Source organism: Gymnogyps californianus, chromosome 25, assembly GCF_018139145.2.
Source record: "Gymnogyps californianus isolate 813 chromosome 25, ASM1813914v2, whole genome shotgun sequence".
NCBI classification, from domain to species: Eukaryota; Metazoa; Chordata; class Aves; order Accipitriformes; family Cathartidae; genus Gymnogyps; species Gymnogyps californianus.
The window spans coordinates 3,249,568-3,271,333 of record NC_059495.1 but is presented as its reverse complement, the minus strand read 5'-3'; the positions used below and the strand labels follow the sequence as shown (position 1 = coordinate 3,271,333).

The 21,766-nt window shown below is 50.7% G+C and overlaps 1 protein-coding gene and 1 long non-coding RNA gene across 3 annotated transcripts in view; both read right to left on the bottom strand.

The window, feature by feature from the left end:
- Positions 1-1,575: 1,575 nt before the first annotated feature.
- OAF (out at first homolog) lies at positions 1,576-13,449 on the bottom strand. Its single transcript, XM_050910944.1, has 4 exons — positions 13,154-13,449; positions 4,488-4,622; positions 3,740-3,920; positions 1,576-3,220 (listed from the first exon to the last, which is right to left on the bottom strand). Exons 1-4 carry the CDS (start codon positions 13,388-13,390, stop codon positions 2,946-2,948), a joined length of 828 nt encoding a protein of 275 aa, XP_050766901.1. The 5' UTR covers positions 13,391-13,449; the 3' UTR covers positions 1,576-2,945.
- Positions 13,450-14,311: 862 nt separating this feature from the next.
- The window catches only part of LOC127025821 (uncharacterized), a 210,061-nt gene continuing 202,606 nt past the window's right edge, over positions 14,312-21,766 (bottom strand). Inside the window, exons 3-5 of one of the 2 annotated variants that reach the window (XR_007767700.1) lie at positions 15,058-15,162; positions 14,847-14,957; positions 14,312-14,367 (exon numbers count right to left, since the gene is read on the bottom strand). This is a non-coding gene — a long non-coding RNA (uncharacterized LOC127025821). Of the gene's footprint in view, positions 14,368-14,678; positions 14,958-15,057; positions 15,163-21,766 lie in introns of those variants that run through there. The other variant, XR_007767699.1, reaches the window with a different exon arrangement.

Sequence of the window (21,766 nt, the reverse complement as noted above, 5' to 3'; positions counted from 1 at the left end):
ATGTATGTGTTCCTCCACTCCTGCCGCCAACGTTTAGTCCCCTCTTGGACGAAGACAAGCTCTGCAGATAGCACTGGATTTGTAGAGTATGGCCTTTGGACGGGCCCTGAAAGCACAAATTGCAGAAAGATGTTACAAAATCCCCCCCCCCCGCCTTTTCCTAGCAGCAAGGATTTATACCAGTACTCCTGGCCAACTGCGCCTTCTCTCTGTGCCAGGAAGGTCTCCTGGCTCCACCTGCAACAGCTGCTTTTCGAGGGTGCTATTGAAGTGCATCAAGAAGAAGGATTTTTCCTTGGAAAGGCAAATGCACTGCAGCGCAGATCTCTTCCAGCAAGGCTGGGGAGAGAGCGAGATCTTGCAGGGCCCAAGATGCGCGGCTGTAAGCTGGGGCACGGCGCACGGGCATCCCCCCACCCTGGCGCTGCGCGCCGCCGCCCGCTCCGGCCCTGCCGCGAACCTCTCCCCCCGCGCACCCTTCACCTCCGCAGAGCAGAGCCGTGCTCCGCCAGCACCCACTTGTGGAGGCCGGGAAATCTGCACCGCAAGCTGCCAAAAGAACCGGGGAAGGGCTGAGATGTCTCTATGATCCAGGCAGCCCAGAGCCTCACCGCTACAAAACCAGCACATTGAAGCTCGCCGGGATACGACCCAATGCTCCCAGAGCAAGCTCATGTCCCCTCCCAGCAGCCCTGTACCGGAGGCAACAGTGGAAACGGGCTACGTAGGGCTCCCAGCAGAAAGGCACGCAGCCGCCCTGCAACCCTCCCACACTCTGCTCGCAGCCCACCTCGCCCCACAGCTGGATTTAACTCTGGCAAGCAGGAGTTAGTCTGCGGTGTCCTGCTGCAGCAGCAGCCGAGGCAGCAGAGAACACACCCCTGTAAATACTGACCATGTAAGCGAAAAAGATGCAGTTTCAGCTTCCCCAGAAGTCACAGTAAGGGGGTAAATTGCCTCGGCGGCTCAAGCGGAGAAGGGCTGAGGTTGCAAAAGTCCTTGTCCCATCTCTGCATTCACCACACTAGGGGGAATCAGCACTCCACATTTCTCCCTCCAGCAGCCACTGAGCTAGCAGCTCCGAAACTCTGCCGCCCTCATCTCCCCTCAGCTATAGCTGCAGAGGAATAGACAAAGAGTACTTCATTGAGGCTGCTGGACCCAGACAAGCCTCCAGCCACACAGTGCAGCTGCACATCTGCGTAATATCCCCTCATGGGACCCCACCATCACTCGGAGAGAAAAGCAGGCACCAGCCTGCCTAACCCCAGGACCTGCCTCTACTGCTGGTCTTTTACTTCACCAGAGCTCAGGCTCAAAGCTTCCACAGTTGCTTGAGATGAGTCAAAGCTGTCTCCTTACGGAGGGGCTGGGTGGACGTTATGCTTAAGATGCTGGACCACAGCAAATGCTGTGGTCATGCTGAAGAGCAGGATGTTCCCCCCCATCCATGGGTCTTTAATGTCCTAGGTGCAGGCTTGAGGCTTACCCATATGGGAACAACTCTTAATCAAGAACCCAAACAACTGGATCACACACAGATTATGATGCACAGAGAATCTTTTAGGCAAGGGATGCTTTAAAAAAAATCAGTTTATTTTACCTTACAAATGATAAATAATTTGTTTTAAAAAAAAAAATCATTTCAAGTGTGTTTTACTTCATGTTGCAATATTAAAATACCTTTCCCTTCTCCCCCCCTTAAGTGATCAATACAAAAATAATTGTGACCAAATTCTCTTTTTTGTCAAAAATTCCTGTATTTTAGGCAAAAAGGCACATTGTGAAGGCTTTTCACCAGGAGGCACAGGGGTTCACAATGACCCCAACAGCCTCTCTCCCCTCCCTGCTTGTTCTAACTTGAGTGGAAGAGGACACAGGAACCAGGCAGCACTCCTGCAGTGCATTTTGTCTGATGCCCTCCAGGTATATACCAGGGCCAAGGTCAGCTTCAGTGTTGTCCCTGTTTTACATATAGGAGAAACCAAGGCACAGCAAAGCAGTACAATTATCTAAGAGCTTCTTGTGAATAGCTGGCAGAGTAGGACATAAAACTGGACGTAGATGTAGAATGTTGTCTTCTTCAAAATGACAGTGAGAACCCACCTGGGATCATCCTTCCCCCTCACAACCACAATGTTATGATGGTAGTCACAAGTCTCTAGATGTTTCTTTCTTAGTGGGAGAGTCACAGGACCAACACAAAAAGTTGGGCCTTCACTAGTCTAAACAGGGATTAATTAGAGCCCTAATTACCAGCCCTTTAGGGGCAAAAGTCATTGCTGGGATATATCCCCCCATTACATCTTCTAGCCACAGGAAGGATTTAACAGCCAGTTAGACACTAGAAAAAGCTACAGGCAGGCTCTTGCTTTGGGTAGGCTTCGTACTTTCCTTGTTCAGGGTACGTGGTCCCATAAATCAGCTGTTTCCCGTTGGGAAATGCTGTTGTGTCACCAGGAAGTGGTGAAGTCAGTGAAGGGGCTTCTTCGGTGGCTGAGATGTTTGACAACCCAGGTCATCGAGACCATTTCTCTCCCTGCCCTGACCTCTCATCAGGATGCTCGAGGCTGATAACTGATCAGAGCTGCCGCCTTTCACATCTGCTAACTCCAGAGCAGGGCAAAACACACCCCTCCTGGTGCTTCACCCCAGAAACCTGTGTCTCCTGCTTCTCCCAGGAAGCCGGATCTCCTGGCAGCTGGCAGGAGAGCATCAACACGCAGTGAGCTGAGCCCGCTTATCACAGTATGAGGCAGCGTCAGGTGGGGAGGGAGTCACAGGGGGCCAGAAGGAAAGGCACACACACAGAGCTCTCCTGGTACAAGGCACCGCTGTGAACCGTATTCCTTCTTTGGAGCAGCCAGCTCCAGGAGGCCCTTAGGATCATAAATGGTGGCAGGAGGCAGATGAGCTGTCCCTTGAAAAGATCTGGCCTGGCTCTGCTAGGTCTCCTCGTCCCAGAGACACAGCTGCTTCTGCGGCACATAGTAATCGAAGGTGTAGCCCTTCTGGCAGCTGCGGATGCCACATTTGTAAGAAGAAACCTTGCCCCCAGCATCGCGACTCTTGCAGTACTTCAGCATGCACGGGTACCACTCGATGCTCAGCGAGTAGCTGCAAATGCAGGGTTTCCAGCGGTCTGCACACAGCTTGCAACGCTGCAGGTCAGGGAGATCAGATGTCTGCGGCAGGACCTCAAACATGGAGCCATCCACCCCTGCGGGAGAAAGCAGAGACACATTGCTCAGGGTGCTGCCAAAAGGCAAGGCCAAAGGAGAGAGCCACCAAAGCAGGCGCTGCTCTCTCTGCACAGTCTCCAGGACAGTTGAGAAGAATGAGGTTAGACAGAATGCATTTCCAGGGACTGTTTGGATAAGAGTCTGAATAGGAACCAACGGAGAAGAAAGTGCCCTGGGGAAAGTAAGCCAAAAGATACACAAAGCATGTAAACAACATACTTCTTTTGGGTGATGGACCAGGTGAAAGGTTACCTTGAAAATACCTGCCTAATTAGGTTCACTAGGAGAGCACCACCAAAAGAAGTCAGACAGACTAACAAATAGACTAGTGCAATGTGACGTGCAAGCAAGCGATACACATGCCTTATCCACCATAAAGACAGTGAAAGAGAAGCCAAAATGATCTGTACTGATCACCAGAAACCTGGCAGGAGAGATCACAGCAGAGTGCCAACTTGCTGACAGGAGCAGTTCCAACAAAACCGAAGGAAACTTACCTTTCTCCAGCCAAAATTTGACATCATCTTCTCGGGTGTAAATCGCTTCTTTGGCCTCTGCACAGACATTGTGGATGTGAGAGCTCAGCTGGGCCCCCTTGCTGAAGTTGACAGCTACATCCATGCTGAGATGCTCCAGGCCCCGCACCTCCTCAGCCTGTCGCACTGTCCTGGGATTTTTCTGCAGAGGATGAAATAATGAAAACTTGAATCCCGGTTGCAACAAATTATTCCTTATAGCATGTTGTGATTTCATGTCAACATAAGAAGGCGTGCAAATGGATGTTCCTCTGTAAATGCACCTGCATCCTATCTAGATGGAAGGCACTTAAAAAACTTCTTCTTGATGCTGAAACTGATGATAGTTTATCACTGCTCTGATTTGCCTGTGATCATTTCTCAGTGCTTTGTCGTGATGAATGATCCCACATCAGTACTTACTTCATTGGGCAACGTGGGGCAGGGATTTTCATGGTGATTGCTCTAGCCATCCACCTACCCTTTGACAGAGACTAGGCTGAACTAATTCATGCCTCCTCCTAGTATATTAGTAGAACAGGATCAATACTATTGATGAACTTGGTTTAATACCGAGTCCCTCAAGCAGGAGGGGTGGTCAAAGGTGGGTCTAACAGCTGAACAATTGGGCAGCTGCCTGGGAAGGGTATCCAGGCAGGACAGCTCTAAGAAACCCTGGATGACTGGAGGATGGAGGTGGCATTGAAGGCAGCTGCAGGGTGCCCCTTACCTGCCGCAGCTTTGCCATAGACTCACTGGGGATGATCTCGTTGCGGTGAAGCCGCGTGACGAAGCAGAGTGCTTGGAACTGGCTCTGGCCCCTCTCCAGCTCCCCTAGGATTAAGGCACGGAAGATCTTCACCTCCTGACAGAGATAAATAAACAGAGTGAGAGTCACAGATCTTTGGCATCAGTGGAGTGAACCAAGAAGTCAGGGTCAAAGGGAAAGGCTCCAGCCGAAAGAACAAAGTCAAAGGTCTCATACTTCTGCTACCTGAGCACAGGGGTGTAGTCCCAGGTTCAATCCCACCCAAAAGCCTGCAGCATAATAACTGGCGTCTGTAAAGAAGTACGGGTTTTCGCAATCCCACTGTGGCAAGAACAAATTGCTGCCAGGTCACATCCCACATCCATGGCTTCCTCCAACAACAGCTGGGGCTTTCTGTCCTTTACCAAGAAGGGAGGCAAGCCTCCAAGGAGTCTGGTTTTGTTTTGTTAAACAAATATCACATAGCCATTATCTCCATGCATTACTTAGGGCAAGCAGGCCCAAATTTCCTCTGCTGCCTTCCCTCACTTGCTTCTGAGCAACTGGTATCCTGGAAAACAAATGATTCATTTCTGAACCCAACAGCATGTGGAACAGAAATGAAAGTCAAATTGTTAAAGCCAGAAGGAACCTGTTATGATCAGCTGCAGATGACCTTCTTTTCTGCAATAATTTTAGCATTTTATATAGAGAGTTTCTGAAAGGGATTGTAGTCCATCTCCAAAACCAGCTTAGAAACCAGTCATGGTTACCTTCAGACAGACTTACAGAATACCTTGTTCAATAGCAAAACCTCCCTATATCCTGTTCTGGAATATATCAACACTGATTTCTATGCAGGTATCAATTCATCTGGCTTCTGGCTTCAGGGGCATTTGTACACTCTGTGGGAATCCGCCATCCCCTGTCTTGGTGTCAGACCATACTACTACAAGGGCTAAGCAGATGGATCGGAACAGTGCCTCCTCCTCAGCATGAAGAGCAATTATTGCTTTTTGGCACCCAGCCGCAGCCATCGCTCTTAACAACGTCCGCCACAGAGAACTGGACAGATACTGGTGGCTAGGGACCAGCAAGCAGAAGCTATGCCAAGCTGCTAAGATCATCCCTCTCCTCCTGGTCTCCTGAGCTATTCCTGTTGTATGGCTTATAAGCTCGGCTTCTTCCAAACCTCTTTCTGCCCCTAGAAGAGGGGAGCCTTTCTCTTTTCTACAAGATCTAAGCAGTGTCCACACTGAGTTTTTCTGCAGACTAGCTCATACAGCCCACTATTTATTCCCTGCCTTCTCTTCCACATCCAGAAAAGGGTGTGCAATTGAGTGCACATCTGGACAGCTGAAAGAACAGCTGCAATCTGGCATGCGTTTCCCTCCCCAGGATAGGAGAAAGGATTTTGCTGGGTGCATGTGTTGACTGAAAACTCACCACAAAAGCAGGACATGAAGGAGGTTTGGGAAGAAAGAGATACCAAAAATGCTTGTGAAATTACTATGGAATCATTATTTTTTGACAGCTTTAATAGGGAGAATTCCTACTGAGACGCTAGCACCACTGGAACGACCCATGTTCCCATCTACATTTAGTCCAGCTGCCTTCCAGCTGAGCTCTTCTACTGTGAGTTCCCATACTGTGCAAGACCCAAGAATGAGTAGACTAAAACTGGTAGCTGACCCTGGCACATTCCGCAGCTATAGATTTAATTTTAATTCACTTTGAACAATCAGCATTCAGTCTGGAAAAAGCAAACACGGATAGCCATGTTTTGCACTTGGGCCGAAAACCTCTACAGGCAGGAGATTAAAAACAGTGCAGTACTTCCCAGGTTAGAGACAATTTTTGTAAAATGAAAACATGCTGAGCAGCTGATTAATCCTTCTGATCTGCCTATTTAAGAATTAGCCTTCAGCCGCCCAACTCTCTTTCCTCCTCACAGCTGATACGTATGAGAGATTCACAGCTCTCACTGCTCCCAGCAAATGGTCCAGAGCTCCCGACCGATCCCACACAGCTGCAGGTCCCTCACTTTGCCTCAAAAGTCCAGAGCCCAGCTGCCCCGCAGAGTCCAGGCAGAGACAAGCTCCCTCCCAAGTGGGCTCAGGTCCCAAGACGCCACTTCCACAGTATACAAAGGCTTCCTGGATTCAGTAACCCTGTTCAGTGATGAATTTGGACAAAGGTTTTAAGTATTTAAGTGTTTCTGAGTTTCAAGCACACAGGAGAGGAAGGACCAAATTTGTTTCATGACAATGCACCAGTGGAGCAAATGAACAGCTCTCAGGCATCGAGACAAGCATCTATTCCCCTCTCCAACGTAAGGCAGACACCAGGAGCAAGCTCGGAGCACACAGGGTCACCAGCCACTGCTGTATTGCCCTCAAAGCACCTTACTGTACCGCCTCCAGCTCCAGCCTTGCTCCCATCACACCAGCGAGCAAGTGACCCAGGGCTGCTGCTCAGCTAATCTAAATATTTATCTGCCTATCTCTGTATGCTTACTGATTTACAGGTCAACGAGTCTATGTAACCTCTGGTAAAGACCCTGCAAAAATCACCATTGAAAGAGCTCATTAGTAGGGGATGGAAGGAGGGAAAGAGAGAGAAAGGTAGGGAAAGGTGGTCTTGCAGAAGGGGAGGTACAGCTGCAGAAGGAAAGAGCAAGGGGAAAGACAGTAAAGATCAACTAGGCAGTGTCCCACTGCACGACCCATCCTTTCCTCCACCCCCAGATTCTCCTTTCTCAGAAAGGCATGGATGATCTCCCCCATGTCTCCCTGCTCCTGCCCTCAGGCACACACCCAGCCATCCCTTTGCTCCCCACCTGCCTGCCGCAGCCCCTTCCAGCTGAATGAGAGAGGCTCTGTGCCTGGCTGCCTGGATGGGTACATTAAACAGCAAAGCCAGATCTTTATCTAGATCAGCTATTCCACCAGCCCTGCTGACATTGCTGCCTGCAAGAGCAACTGCCCCAAGCTGCCACCCTCAATGCCTGCAACCCCCCGACACGCTGGGCTTGGGTCCCCCAGAGAGGGGGTCATTTCTTCTCCTCCTCCCTGCGTCCCCAAGTGCTTCTGTTCCACGTCCCTCTCCCAGCTCTGTCTCACTCCACGGCATCTAAAAGCAGCTCTGGCACGCAGAGGGCTCTGGTGCTGCACAAACTGCATGTGCCAGGGATTTCCAGCACATTTGTTGATACCGAGGGAGATGGACTTGGAAAGACAGGAATGGTCTGGGTTTGCCAGCACTGAAATAGCCAGTGAGCCAACAAACAGCTTTAATCAAGCTGTTTTGTTGAAGGAGCTGGCTCCTACGGCATGCATTGTCTAAAGAAATCCCACCTTTACCTGGCTCTGAGCAAACCCAAAGCAACCCTCGCTATAGATTTCAGAGCAAGGCTAAAACTGTGCTGGCCCATTTTCTGGGAGACACATACCCTGCAGTAACCACTCTCTCCTGAGCAAGAAGTCAATCTTATCTTTCCCCCAGCCCTGCTTCACCTCTCCGTCTCAAAGCCTTGCTTGGCTTTCCCTAGCTTCCCAGCTCTCCCTGCCCTAGCTATGCAACCTCAGGTGGAGCAAGAACTGAAGCTTGTCACATCAAAAATATGTCATGCTTCTCACATGGAAAGAGCCACCGAAGTTTTTCCTACTCAGAGAGAGTCCTTCTCTCCCCAGCCACCTCACCTCTTTCCCACCAGCAGGAGTAGGGTGAATCAGTGCCAAGGTGGGTACCCAGCCAAGGCAACAAACGGCACCTTTAATTCTGGGTTTCTGCAAAATTTCCCAGCAGGGAACAAGTCCCAGCAGAACATTGCCTTTGCAATGCGGGGACTCTCCGGATGAACTCATCACGGGGGCGTTGAGAATCCTTGGCCCTGACCCGCACTCGTGTGGCGGCTACAGTTACAGCTATTGTTTAGGTTTGGACGACAAAGGCATGGTGTAACAGAGAACAACCAGTTCTGCAGCCGTGCTCTAACCATGGCACTGGAGGTAACCGCAGCCTTGGCTTTCACAATAAGGGGAGAGCAGCTCCTCTTTCCTAAAGGCAGAAAGGAAATCAGTGCACTGAGCTCCCAACAGCCCAGGTTGCCTGCATCTACCAAAGGGACTTCTAGCAAAGACTAGCCTGCAAGGAAGAGCAGGGAAATCATCGAACTTCGTCCCTCCTCACGCTATCCTCAGCCAGCTCCTCCAGGGACTGTCATCTGGGGTGCGAGGAGAATTCAACCTCCATTTCTAGGGCTTATCCAGTAGAGACTTACAAGCCTGTGTGGTCTAGATCTCAGCCCAGCGTTTCAACTTCACATTGAGCGGAGCAAACCAGTTCCCAGGGAAATAAATTATTTCAATGCCTTCCTCCCTGCAACCCATTCAGCTTTCCTGCCAAATTTCTCTCCCCCAAGGACATCAGTGCAAAAGTGGGACCCGCTTTTGCCTTTGCTGTCGCATGCCTGCTCAGAGCGGGGGGTACATGCAAAGGGGACACGCTGCTCGGGGCACTGGGTAACACCGGCACTCCTGGGCCCAGTTCCTTACCCTGTCAGCAGCCTTTGCTGTGGTCAGGGCCCTGCCTGCACTGCCCCGGGGGAACAGCTACAGCTGGCCAGAAAGTCGTCGTGCTTGTACAACATAGAGAATGTGTTATTGCATCCACGCTGGGGGTCCAGCCAGCTGAGTTACCCTGACTGGGTAGGGATTATGGTTTTTAACCCCTCTCCTACTGGAAATGGCTAGAATGAAGACACTTTGGTGCGTTGCCTCTTATACTCTGGTATCTATAAAGGCCAATTAAGGATGTGCTAGGAGAAGGGGGAAAAAAAAAAAAGCACATTTTCAGGAGCAATAAGGTTTGACGCTGATTCTTACAAGCACTGAGCAGCCAGAAATTGCCACAATGCTCTGAGGTGCTTAGAAAAACATTCTCTAGTTAAGCATCCTTATGCTCAGCACCCACAACTTGAGCAATGCATAAAAGTAACTGCGAGAGGCTACTTTTGAAAACGGATCCTACCTAACAAGTGATTTCCCCAAAGCCATAGAGTGAGCAAAGGGGAGCTCTGGCCATAAGGCAGGAGTTTAGCCCTCCAGCCCTGTGCTCAGCTCAGCAGCCATCACGCTGCCTTTGCGTGCGGTACAGCTGCCATCTACCCACACTTGAGCGATCAGTTCAAGAAAGAGCATTTTTAGGTACCTCACTACAGCTCAGGGTAACAAACACCACCATGTTTTACTGAGCCTACCCCATCCCTCCTGCCCTCCCAGAGGGTGCTGAATGACCCTCCTTTTATATTTTTGGTACCTCTACAGAGTAGAGACTGCTTTCCAAATTACACAGATATCATCTTTGGATAGATGCTTTCCTATATCAGCTAGTCATTAGCACCTAGCACGATAGACCCCTAGCATAAGGAAATTCTCAAAACACCAACCCAGAATATCACATAACATCAGCTTTATTAACAAGGAAACTGAAAGGACTGATAGCGCAAGCATTAAAATACTATTATTCATGCTTTCTCCCTTGTGTTTCCAACACAACTTTTCCAGCAATCAAAAGGAAAAAGAAACTTTTCTATATCTTTGTGCTAACCTTGGAATAAAACCACCCACTTTGTTCTCAGGCCACTGTTTAACAACTAGCAAGATTGTGCTATTCAAATTAGACACAACATTTAGGGTTGCTGCCCCCCCTCATTCTTTTTTGCAATACATTCTACGCCTGACAGTACTACACAGGAAAAGAAGTGTTTTCATCACATTCTTTCAAACTGCAACAAAAGAAATTGTCTTCACTAGTTCACTGCTGCACTGCCCAGAAAACATCAAGTCCCAGTTTGGACTCCCACTGACCAGTTTGTGCTGCACTATAGAACAAGAAAAAGACCTGGTGTGCTCTGAGGACATGATTCCTTCAGGTTCAGCTCTGGAAGGGAGGCAGGAGTGGAAGAGAAATGAAAATCCCACCTCTGTGGAAGACCCAACCACTGCTCAAGTCTCACCCAGCTTCTACCAGTATCAGAGCAGAGAAATGAACCGTGATCTCATTATAACTCCTTTCTTCTCCAGCCCCTGGTCTAGCAGCAACTCCTTGTCAGCAAAGAAAAAAAAAATAAAATCTGCCTTTGGACTAACCCCCTGCAGTTTAAGCCAGAGAAGTGGAAAAATCATTTGTGTAAAACCCCAGCATCCTAGCCACAGCATGACCACGCAATCTAGCTTGGGAAAGCCAGATCAACAACCCCAGCTGCTTTTACCAAGACTAAGGGCCTCAAGACCTTCCCTCTGGAGAGGAGAAGTTGTGCAATGTTAGAGAGATGAGCACCAGAGCAGAACAGGGAAATGCCTGCATGCAGCCAGAACAGGTCAGAAGGGGAAGCCTGGCCAGGCAGCTGCCTGCTCACATCATTACTCACTGCGCCACAAATTCATCTCCTCGGTCCTTTATGTTTTTCTGGCTTTTTTCAGCTATTTTCCAGCAAAGCCATAAACCAGAGAAAGCCAGTACCCAAGTGTTCTAAAACTGAAGATTAGGAATGGACTTCTGCAAGTCCAATGCTTGCAAAGCCTTCTAGGGACCATCTCCTGTGTATTTCCATCAGGAGCTGAAGGGATGCATAGAGCTAAGGATTTAACACACTGAAGTCAAGATACCTTCAGAGAATCTGTCCCCAGAAGCAGCTGAACTATAATAAGGATGAGAACAAGAAAAGAGCTAACACGCACTCTATTGGGTTTGTAGATGAGATTTGAGAGCAAGCTCCCCTCAAGAAGAGCTAAAGCAAGTAAAAAATGCTGAAACAATCAACAACTCAGGACACCAGAAGCCTCCAAGTCACATCACAGGCTCCCAAAGGGCCTACCTAGAGGATCTGTAACGAGCTTAGATTTCCCTTGGCCAGGAATACACTGTGGCATGCAAGTTTGCAAACTGCAGGCTTAAGAGCCCGCTATCCCTCCCTTAACTTCCCTAGTGTGCTGTATCTTCTTGGAATTTTTTTTTTTTATGGGGCTGCTTCCCTGCACGTGTGCGCTGAAGTACACTGAGCATACCATCACATCTAAAATCACCGTGGCTTCTGTATGCATCTCAGAAAGAAGTGGGGTTGACCCTGCACCCTCCAGATATAAGAAGGCCATCTGAGAGGCTTGCAAGGCGACTGGGACTATAGCATAGCTGAGAGTGAAAGAGGCACTAGAACAATCTCTGGCAGAAGGCTCCAAGGTTCACAACAGGTTGGGACACAACACCTTCCTATCTCATAGGTTTGAGCTTCCTCCTGCCGCAAACCAAAGTCCACATGAGCAAACAGTCTGAACGGAAGGTTAGAACAAGATAACACTACCGTGCCACCCGGACAGCCGTGCCACCCACGCGGCAGCAAACAGATCTTCCCTGTGCAATAAAGTTCGCTGCATCCAGCCAGGCTTGGCAGGCTCCAAAGAATGCCACGCTGGCCCAGAAGCTACCATCTCCCGCTGAGAAGCATGGGATCTTGGGCTTCAGCTCGGCAAGTACCACCTCCCTGCAGAGAAGCCACCTCTCACACACTGGGCCAGGAGGAAAAGCTCCCGTTACAGGAGTGCTGTTGTCAGGCTCACAGTCAAACGCTTCCTACACCACAAACTCACACATGTGCTCCCAAAGACAGCAAGAGTCCACCTAAGGAACTAACCGTACCCCACGTGCGTCGTGAAGAGGGATGTTCTAGTGGTACAGCAGAGCATGAACAGCCCCATCCAGCAGTGATGAACCTGAGCTCTCCCTACAGCACAGAGACTCTCCTGCCCTGGCCCTGCTCCATACCCAGTTGCTGCTGAGCCTGCCACGCAAAGCTACGCTACTTCCAACTCAGCAAAGAGAAAAAGAGCTGCTAGGGTCAGCTGGGTGTTGGGAAGGCTTTGCCACCCATGCCACTGGGATCTTTACCACCTATTTTCACCACAGAGGCACCCCAGGTTATATGTGTAACACCACTGGGGACAGCAGCCTGCCTAAATGACTTGGAGCTATATGCGTGAGAATTACACTACAGAGACCGCAAACAAAGACCCCAACAGTACTTGAGAGTAGATAGACTTTTTTTTCCTACACATACGAAAGGACCCTCCATTTCTCAGAAACCATCCTGGCTCAGCCAGGGTTTTCCCAGGCTCCAAGTCGGTCCCAGGTCCGGAAGGACCTGGCGTACTGATATCACCAGCACTCATCCCACAAAAAACACACGCCAGAGTCCTGACCAGATCCTCTCGCTAAGCCCATCTACTGACCCGCGAGGTGCAAAGGGCCAGAGCTCCCATACCGCAGTCTTTGATCTCCCCCAGCTCAGCCGGGAACCACCGTGGGAGACCGGACCCGCAAAACACGCTGTAGGTTATCCCACCACTGCCCTCCTCGGGGCTGAGGGACCACGGGAGGGGACAGGCTTCCAGCGCACACGTCCGCCTCGGGGAAAGCGGCGCATCCCTGCGAGCGAGCGCCGACGCTCCCCCCCCCCCGCACCCCCGGGAACCCCCCCCGGCGCCGCGCCTTCCTGGGCTGGCTCGCCGCGGATGCCGCTCCCGCGGGGCGGGTTGCAGGCAGCGGGAGCTGCCCGGCGCTGGGACGCGATGCCGGGGCCCGAGCCCTACCTGTCTGAAGTCGGCGGTGAGGGTGACGAGGGCGCCGTCGGCTGTGCGCAGCTCCAGGCTGATGCAGTCGGAGCCGCTGTCGGCCTGCAGGCTCTCCTCCGTCACCTGCCCCCCGGGCAGCCGCACCCGCACCCGCAGCTCGGCCCGCGCCGCGGGGCCGGGCGCGCCGGGCAGCGGGGCCAGCGCCAGCCAGAGCAGCGCGGGCAGCGCCGGCAGCCGGCGCCGCGGGCCGCGCATCCCCCCGCGCCCGCCCCGCCGGAGCGCGGAGCCGGGGCCGGCCGCCGCGGGCTCAGGGCAGGGCCGGCATGGGGCGGGGGGCGGGCGGGGCGGAGCGGAGCGGCGGGCAGGCGCGGGCAGCGCGGAGCGGCGGCGTGGGAAGGCGCCCCGCCGCGCCCCCGGCCCCAGCCCCGCTGGGGTGGCTCGGCGCGCCGCCCGCTCGCCCTTTTCATTCAAGCCCTCGGCGGGCTCTTCCCTCGCCCCCCGCCCGTCACTTCCTTCCCCGGGCCCAGGGACCTGCCCTACGGAGGCAGCGCGCCGCCCCGCCGTTAAAGGGCCAGCGCCGGCCCGCCGCGGCTGCCGGCTGGGCCGCGGAGGAAGGGCCGGGAGAGCAGGCTCTGAGCTCTGTCCTAAGCAGCGTCCCCCGCACACGCCCCGCTCCCTCCTGTCAGCGGGGCTCCGGGAGGATGGAGAGAGACATCTTCTCCTGCCAGCTGCGGGGCTTTCCTGCACTTGCTTTGTGCGGCTTTGGGTTTGTTTTTTTTTTTTTCCCCTTGGGATACACAACGATCTACAAACTGCAGTTGGAAAGGAGAAGGGAGGGCAGCGCTAACAACAAAGCCCAGCTCTCCTGCCTGCACAAATACACGCGGAGTCCTCTAAACATGTGGTTGTTGTGAATCAAACGACATCTACATGATTACTCAGGCTCTCACAGTGCACTGTTACAGGTCTGTTGTGAGGCACGCTGGATGTATTCCTGCCCCTGAGGATGTAACACGGGCCACTTCAGATTTTCTTTCATAGGCATGTGGACCTGGGTCACTTCAGACTCTGCAGTTCACAGTCAAAAGGCTCCCAATCTGCCCTTCACCCACCCAGTTCTGCAATCACTTCCAGATGGGCAGATGCTCATGAAGGGCCCCTTTGATTTCAAAAGGTCTCTCTGCAAACACAAAGGTCACCGTGGCAGCAGGATCAGGGCCTCAGAGAAAGAGCTTTGCGAGGAGAAGCACAGAAACAAGTAGAAAAAACCCTTTAAATCCATGCTTCCAGGCAAAGAGATGACTCTTGTCCAAGTAGTGCTTTTTGTGGGACCTCACACAAGTTTTAACCCTAAATTTTCACAGCCTCCCTCAAACAAATTGTCTCCTTGAAATACTTTTCAGGACAACAGCAGTACTAAAAATAAGAGCCGAGGAAAAGAAAAAGTTAAGAGGTGCAAACAGGGGAGAAAAGAAATGGCTCAGCTCAGCTACAAAGAGAGAGGGACGGCCCACAAGGTAGAAACACAGAGGAAGACAGTTCCTCGGGACAAAAGCTGCAAAGGAGAAGGCCCCACTCACAGCGTATTTATTCAGAGGAGATTATGCAAAAAGACAGGAGGACCCCAGCAGGGGCTGGAAGGAAGAGTGCCATAAGGTCAGTGGGCACAAATAAACCTTGGAAGACGTCCAGTCCAAAGGGCCATACTCACTTCTCATCCCAAATCTGGAATCCACTTCCCTGTTGGACTAGGGTTACTTCAGGTCCATCAGCTTGCAACTGAGCCCCAAGCACCAGAGCACAGCGCAGTCCCGTGTCCGTGCTGGAAGATAAAGGGAGATAAGGCTGCGTTCCCTGCTGCTCTACACGTCAGCGGGAACATGCTCTCCCAGCTGCAGGTTTTAGCAGTGCCCACTGTATACCTGGATCCTGGGGTGCGAGAGGTAATTCAGGACTGTCCTTCACGGTGTTGCTGAGCTAGCAAAGTTGGCTTGGAGTAAGTGGTATCATTTTTCTGCCGGTACCTCCTAGAGCAAAGGAAATCAGAAAGCAGGCTGTCTCAGAGAGCTCTTTCCAAGGCTCAGCACCTTGCCAGGAATGCTGTAGTCCCGCAGATTGCAATTTGAGCAGGGCACAACTGAACCTTGCATCTGACCTGGGAATGGTAGATTTGATCCCAGTCCCAAAATGAATGGACACACAGACAAGAAATACTGGAGGGTTGGGAGGGGATTCAAAACACTAGCAGGCAACAGAATTAAAGAGCAAGTAGCTCTTTTAACAGCAGATAGCAGAAAAGTAACCAGGGAGCACAGGAGAAAACTTTACTGAGATTTGAAAGAGACTGAAAGCTGACAAGTGAAAGGAACAGACACCGCTGGTCAGCATCCCAGCAAGAGACACTTCAACAGGTTAGTGGTGGGTGGAGAATTACTGGCCATTAAGGGTAGCTGGAGAAGAGTTAAGTACAGCTCAAAGACTTTGGGACAGGTCTGAATGGCCAAACCAATTCTTTACTGGTATCAATCAGCCTCTTCTATCTTTGCTGTTTGCTAATATGGGACAGCTCTTCATACATGTAATCTCTTTTCTGAACCGTAGGAAAGTTGAAACATGCCTTACAGTTCAATGTTCCCATTGCAGGATCAGTCGCCGAGTTGCATTTAGTTTTATTGAATGTTAATGGTCTGGGCCAAAAGTTTCTGGTATGTGTGCATGCTGCAGTCTTTTTACTGGGAGGAGACTTCCATTAAAATACCTCAGCCATGTTTGAGAACAAGGTTAAGGAAAAAAATATTCTGTTAAAAGAAACCACTCTCCACTGTGCTTTATTGTGAAGTTCCAGCAGGGCAGTGCGTGGGAGCAGGAGATTACAATCTGACATGGGGTTTGCCTTGGTGCCTTAGATGCATCCTTTGTCATCCCTGGGGAAAACCACTAATATTTGGCCAAGCTGCAAATCTTCATTCCCTCTTCCTCACCTCAAAACTTCATTTACAGAAGGTGTCACATTGACGCCTTGGAAAACCAGGAAGGGATCAATGCCCACAAAGATCTGGACTCAAAGACAGCCCTTGCTGTAAAAGCTTAGAGCCTTAGCAGGCAAGGGAAAAATAGAAGCAGAGTGTGAGAAGTCCTATAGCAAGCAGCTTACCCACAGAGCCTTGTGTGGGATGCAAGAGCCCTACCTTTCCTGCATGCAAATTTACCAGGCAAACAAAAGTGTTTGCAGCCACCCTGTCTTCACCACTTACCACCCACTTGATGTTGTGTGTATGCTGTCAAGCTGGATGATGCATAAATACCTGCACCATCCTCTCCCTTCATCCATTCCAGGAAAACATCTGCCCTGTCCCTCAACCCCCCCCCATCCTTTCCCCTCTTAGTCCAAAATCAGACTGCTGCCAGCTATCTCTTATGCAGCCTAGGCAGCTTCCTGCCCAGCCCGCTGAACACAGGAGCATTTAAGACCAAAGAGAATGAAGGCCCTTTCCCCTTGCTGTTTCACCCCAATGTGAGTAATCAGTCAATACTCTAGAGGCCATTAGCATCTGAAGTTTACCATCCCATGGAGAAGAGAGCAATAATTACTGCTACTTTCTCATCAACTTACAGTAAGGCTCTGTGGCCAGTTTTCTTATTATGAGCATGAAACCAAGGTATTTAAAACACCACAACAACAGTACCACCAATACATCAAAGAGTGAGGATGTTTGTTGTGAATGAGCTGCTTATTCTAAGAAACAATCTTGGTAACTCAGTGGGGAGCTGGGTTGTGCGAGGCTGGGCAGTGAGGAAGAGCAGCTTGCTGAGAACTGCTCTGCTGCCAGCAACTCCTCTGCCTCCCTCGCCTTTGGAGGGGCAAGAGACACACCTCATCCTCTGCAGCAGACTGTGTTGGGTGACTGGAGGGCTGCAGGGGGCTTTCATGCAGGTGCAGCACCACGCCTCTTCCAGATCTCAGCTGATCTTAGTCCCACACAACTCTGCTGTTGCAGAAACAAGGTTTATCGCTGCCAGCGTGGTTCCCCTCAGACTGCTGAATCAACAACCACAGTGGTTCCCAAGAAGCTCTAGGTCCTCCAATTGTCTCTGCTTCTTCAAAAAGGCCTCTTGTTTGCCATTTCAAGTTGCCTTTGCCTCTAGCATCACGCACTCTGTTGAACAGAAACTAGGTGCAGAAGCCGTGAAGCAGCTAGGAAGCCCTGGCTGTCAGGGAAGGCACACATCCAGGCAGGGCACCCTCAGAAGGTCTGTGCCATACCTAACTGCTGGGGCCCCAAGAGCAACAACAAGCCTTAAACGTCCAGCCTCAGCCCTCTCCCTTGCACCCCCTCTGCCCTGGCTCCACTGCTCCTTTTAAGCAAAGACCCTGGTCCCCAGCCCTTACCTCAGCTCCACTGCAGGTAGGACCTCTTGAGCTTGACTTGTCTCCTCAGCATGAGCCTGGACCTAGCTTATCATCTCACACTTGCCTGGTGCTCACTGGACTGTTGGCTGAACCAGTTATCCCCGCTAAGCCTGCTCTGCTCACCTGCCCTGGACCATGCCTGCGTTGGCAAAGATGGAGCCTTGTCCCATCTTCTGTAGTGGGGCAGTCCCCCTCTGGGTGCTCCACAAGCCAGCTCAGGGGAGGGCTGAGAGGCCTGGGCTTAAATGGAGCTGTGGGGCCAGTGGGGAAAGAGTTGTGGCCGAGGCCCGGGTGAGGCTCGTTGGGGCAATTAGTGCCTGCTGGCATGCTCAGGGCTCCAACACCAGCTCTTTTCCAAGCCAGAGCTCAAACAAAGCACTGATGTCAAGCCATATTTCTTTCAAGGTGATTTATTGGGCTGTGTCTAATGAACTGTACACAACAGCCTTGCCCTTGCTTGGTTAAGGCATGGAGGAGATGAATGGAGCAAGCATCAAAGCTGGTGCATACACCTGTTTTGTCAATGCAAGAGGTTTAAGACTAGATTACTCTCACTTATAACAGACCAGGATCGCCCACAAACTGCAACAGGAAGAAGCAAGATCCTGACCCTGCTGAAGCTGGGAAGCATGATGCCCTTTTGGATGGAAGTAGAACAGGGGCTTGAGAAGGCTTCCCCGTGCTCCTGGGGCAATGCATTTCTCTGGGAGCTACTCACAGCACACTCTCAGCTCTGCAGGTCCTTTCTGCAGCACTTTCAGCAGGGAAAACACTGCACAGCTAGCTCATCTCGGAAGCTGCAGAGCTGAGCAGAACCCAGGAAACATCCTGTCACTGCAGCCTCAGGCCTTATGCCCTGATCAGTCTGCTAATCCAGCTAGCAGATCCTGAGAGCCATCCTCTCTCCCAGCCTTCACCAGGCAGCTTGCCTGTAGTTTACCAAGGCTTTCCATCCCCCTGCCCTGGCCTCATCAGGTTTATTTCCCTTGCTGGACTGAGGAGAGCTCTGTGTGCACATACTGAGGGCCAGGCAGACTTCTCCTTCCAGCACTTTGGCTAACTGGTTGCACAGAGAGAGTTCAGGGCAGTAATGCGAAGGCAAGGGGAAGGAAAACCAAACTTTTGGTTGTGCTCTGAAAACCCACTCAGCAGTTGTCCAGAACAGCCTGAGAGATCTAAGTCTTCAAAATGAAAATCAACCAAGAGCAAGCTTTTGTTTCCTGTTCAGTCCCTGAGTTTCTCATCTTATTTACACTGGTGTTAATCCCAACTCAAGTTGGTGTAACTGAGGTCAGGGATCAGACCCAAATGTTCTGCCTTGATCTCTTTAATCTTCCATCCTTCATTTTCATGCCAAACCCTACTTTTAAAGCTACATGAAAGAATCATCAGTGCTTTTTGAAGGATCCAGTCAGAGCAACTATTTGGGGGATCTGAACACATAAAAACCAGCTTTTTACTATTGTTCACAGCACTGCAAAACTAATAGAGCTCTGGGAGAGTTAATTGGATTTTTTTTTAACTCTCCCAGTCCCCCAACTTGACGACTAAATCCCAGCTATTATCAGGAATATTACTACAGAGGACCTATGGCTTGATCTGAAGCTCTGGGAAAGGATTTGTGTTGTGGTGTTCAGTAGAGATCTTACTGTTACAGAACAGAGTCAGGCTTCAAGTCATTTTTCATTAATTAAAAACTATTCAGCATCCCTTTTGATTGTTCCCTGCTGCCCCTCCTGAATGCCCTCCTTTTCTCAGCAATTACATAAAACAAGCTTCTGAATGGTGTTTAAAAACAGCTTTACTGTCTCAAAACAATGCCTAGCATCTTCTATCTCTGACCTGTTTACCATCCTATTCTCTGTCCTGGGCAATTAAAAGGTTGAGGAGTACAGCAGCCTGGGTGTAATTAAATGAACAGGCCCCAGTGGCAGAGCACTGGGAGGTTAACTGAATGCTCAGCCTCTATAGGCAATGCAGACTCTCTTCCAGAGATGCTGATGTCCTAATTAGATGCACATTGAGATACCATGCTCATTTATGCAGAGGCTGGATACAGCTGCAGGGAGGACAAGAAAGGCAGAGGAAGGGAGGAGGAAAGCAGTTGGAGTGATTCTTGGCATGTGCAAGAGGGATTCTGCCCCTTTTCTCCTGGGTAAATTCATGGGAAGAGACTCAAAAGCATGAGCCTGCTCCTGCTGTGGTCCATGTGACCTGGTTCACAGCTAGAGTGGAATAGGGAAATGCCACAAAAATAATACCCTTGAAGCCACACCATGCAATACAGATGAGGATCCCTCACGGGGACCTGAGGCCCTAAGAGAGAAATCCTGAACCGTGGGAGCCGGTGGGGACCATCCACTATCAGTAGTCAAGATCTGGGCTGCCCTTCCTTAGAAAGGCCATGAGAGCTGGGAAGATCACATGGAAAAGTCTGGTCTGTCTGAAGGAGAGACTTCAGAGTTCACGCTGATGGTGTAGATTTGGGAGCTACTAGGAAATACTTGGAAAATCTTCCTTGTGACCAACACTGTCCTACAGCTCCTTACACGACTAGTAGTTGCTTTTGTGAAGCAGGCTCATAACTAAGCATTGGCTGTGGATGCCTTCTGCAGAAAATGCCTCTTGGTGTGGGCCAAAATACATCACACTGGTATAGGAGAGTAGGATTTAGTAGTTTTTGCGGGTCAGCCCTTCTCATATGCTGAAGATTTGGGCAGGCTTCCCTTTTGGTCCAGCTTCTGTCCTCTGCTGGGGGCAGAATAGAATTTGCACCTGAAGAGTCGAATTCACATCCGTTTTGTGTTTAACTGGTCTAAATATCAGGGCAGGCTTGGCGCCCCTTATTTTTTCCTGCTCCAGCCTTTTTCTGTCCCACTCACAACTCTGCTCCTTCCTTTAACATCTGGATTCAACTATCAAACAACAGGCTTTCTGTAACACATTCCTCGCCTCCCTCACTGCTTCATGCCTCATAGGGTTGGTCCTGTTCACAGAGGGAATAAACACAAAGAGGGGGAGGTCAGAGAGACAAAGACAGGGCAGAACGAAGGCATCGGTAGGTGAAAAACTTCTTTCTTTCCTTTCCTGAACCCAGCTCTTGGCCTGTTTGACATGGGCTCCCAAATGCCACATAAATACAGGAATCCCATTCAAATCCACTGCAAAAGTCTTCTGAAACCGTACCCACAAAAGTTGCCCTGCAGTAATCACAGTGAGCAGAAGGGAAACCTTCCTGCCATTTCCAGGGCTGGGGAGGACGTGCAACCCTCTGCACTTCTGACAGGCTGTTCTTTGGTCGGCAGGTATCTCACATAGCCAAGCACCAGGTACCCTAACATTACAGCTGTATGAGTGGTATGTCTCATAAGCTTTTAATATCCCTGGACACACAGTAAGCTCCAGTGTCATGTTGCGTTTTGGGAAAGAAGAGATTCAGGAGGTTGGTTTTGTCTGCGTGAGACCTCTGAGTGAGTGCAGCCACCCCTGCCAAACTGAGTGCTGATAGCTGAAGATCTTAATAGAAATTAAAGTCCATCAGCTCAGGCCCTCAGTGGGTTTAGAGATAAAACTGGGTAGGGTCTGGGAGCAGTGGTCCACTTGGCCCACTGTCCTGCCCTCCGACAGAGCCCCGAATCACATGTTTCTGGGAAAGCAACCAAATACCCTGCTGCGAACATCTGAAATAACAGCCCTCAGGGACATTTACTGACCCATCTGAATCAGAGATTGGCTTTCACCCTGAAGCACGTGGCGTTAGATCCCTTCTAGCTGATTTCTTACGCTGATGTGATCAGAGCTGGGCAGGAAATACAAAGCCAGGTCCTCTGTGGCTGTTAACTGGAAAAGTGGCTTTTCGGAGCACTGCTGCTTTCCTCCTGCTGTGGTCTTGGCTGGGGTGTCGAGGGACAGGCTCTTGCACTGGAATTTTGTATCCTGCAAGACCTCAGCTCAAAACAAGGAGTGAGGGGGCATGGCCTCGCCACGGACAGGGCATAGATGCCTGCTCCCTTCGCACAATTATGGTCTTGGGGACACCAGCAAGAAGGAAATGCTGAGGAGGGAGATGCTACTATGCCTGGGATTGCCAGCTCTGAGCTCTCCTTAAGATATTTGAGTATTTTCCTGGAAAAAGGAAAGTGGGGAAGGAAATGCTACTGCTCCCTCAACACCCAGTTGCTTCATGCCTAGGGCACTTGCTTGGACAGGGGAAGCCCAGT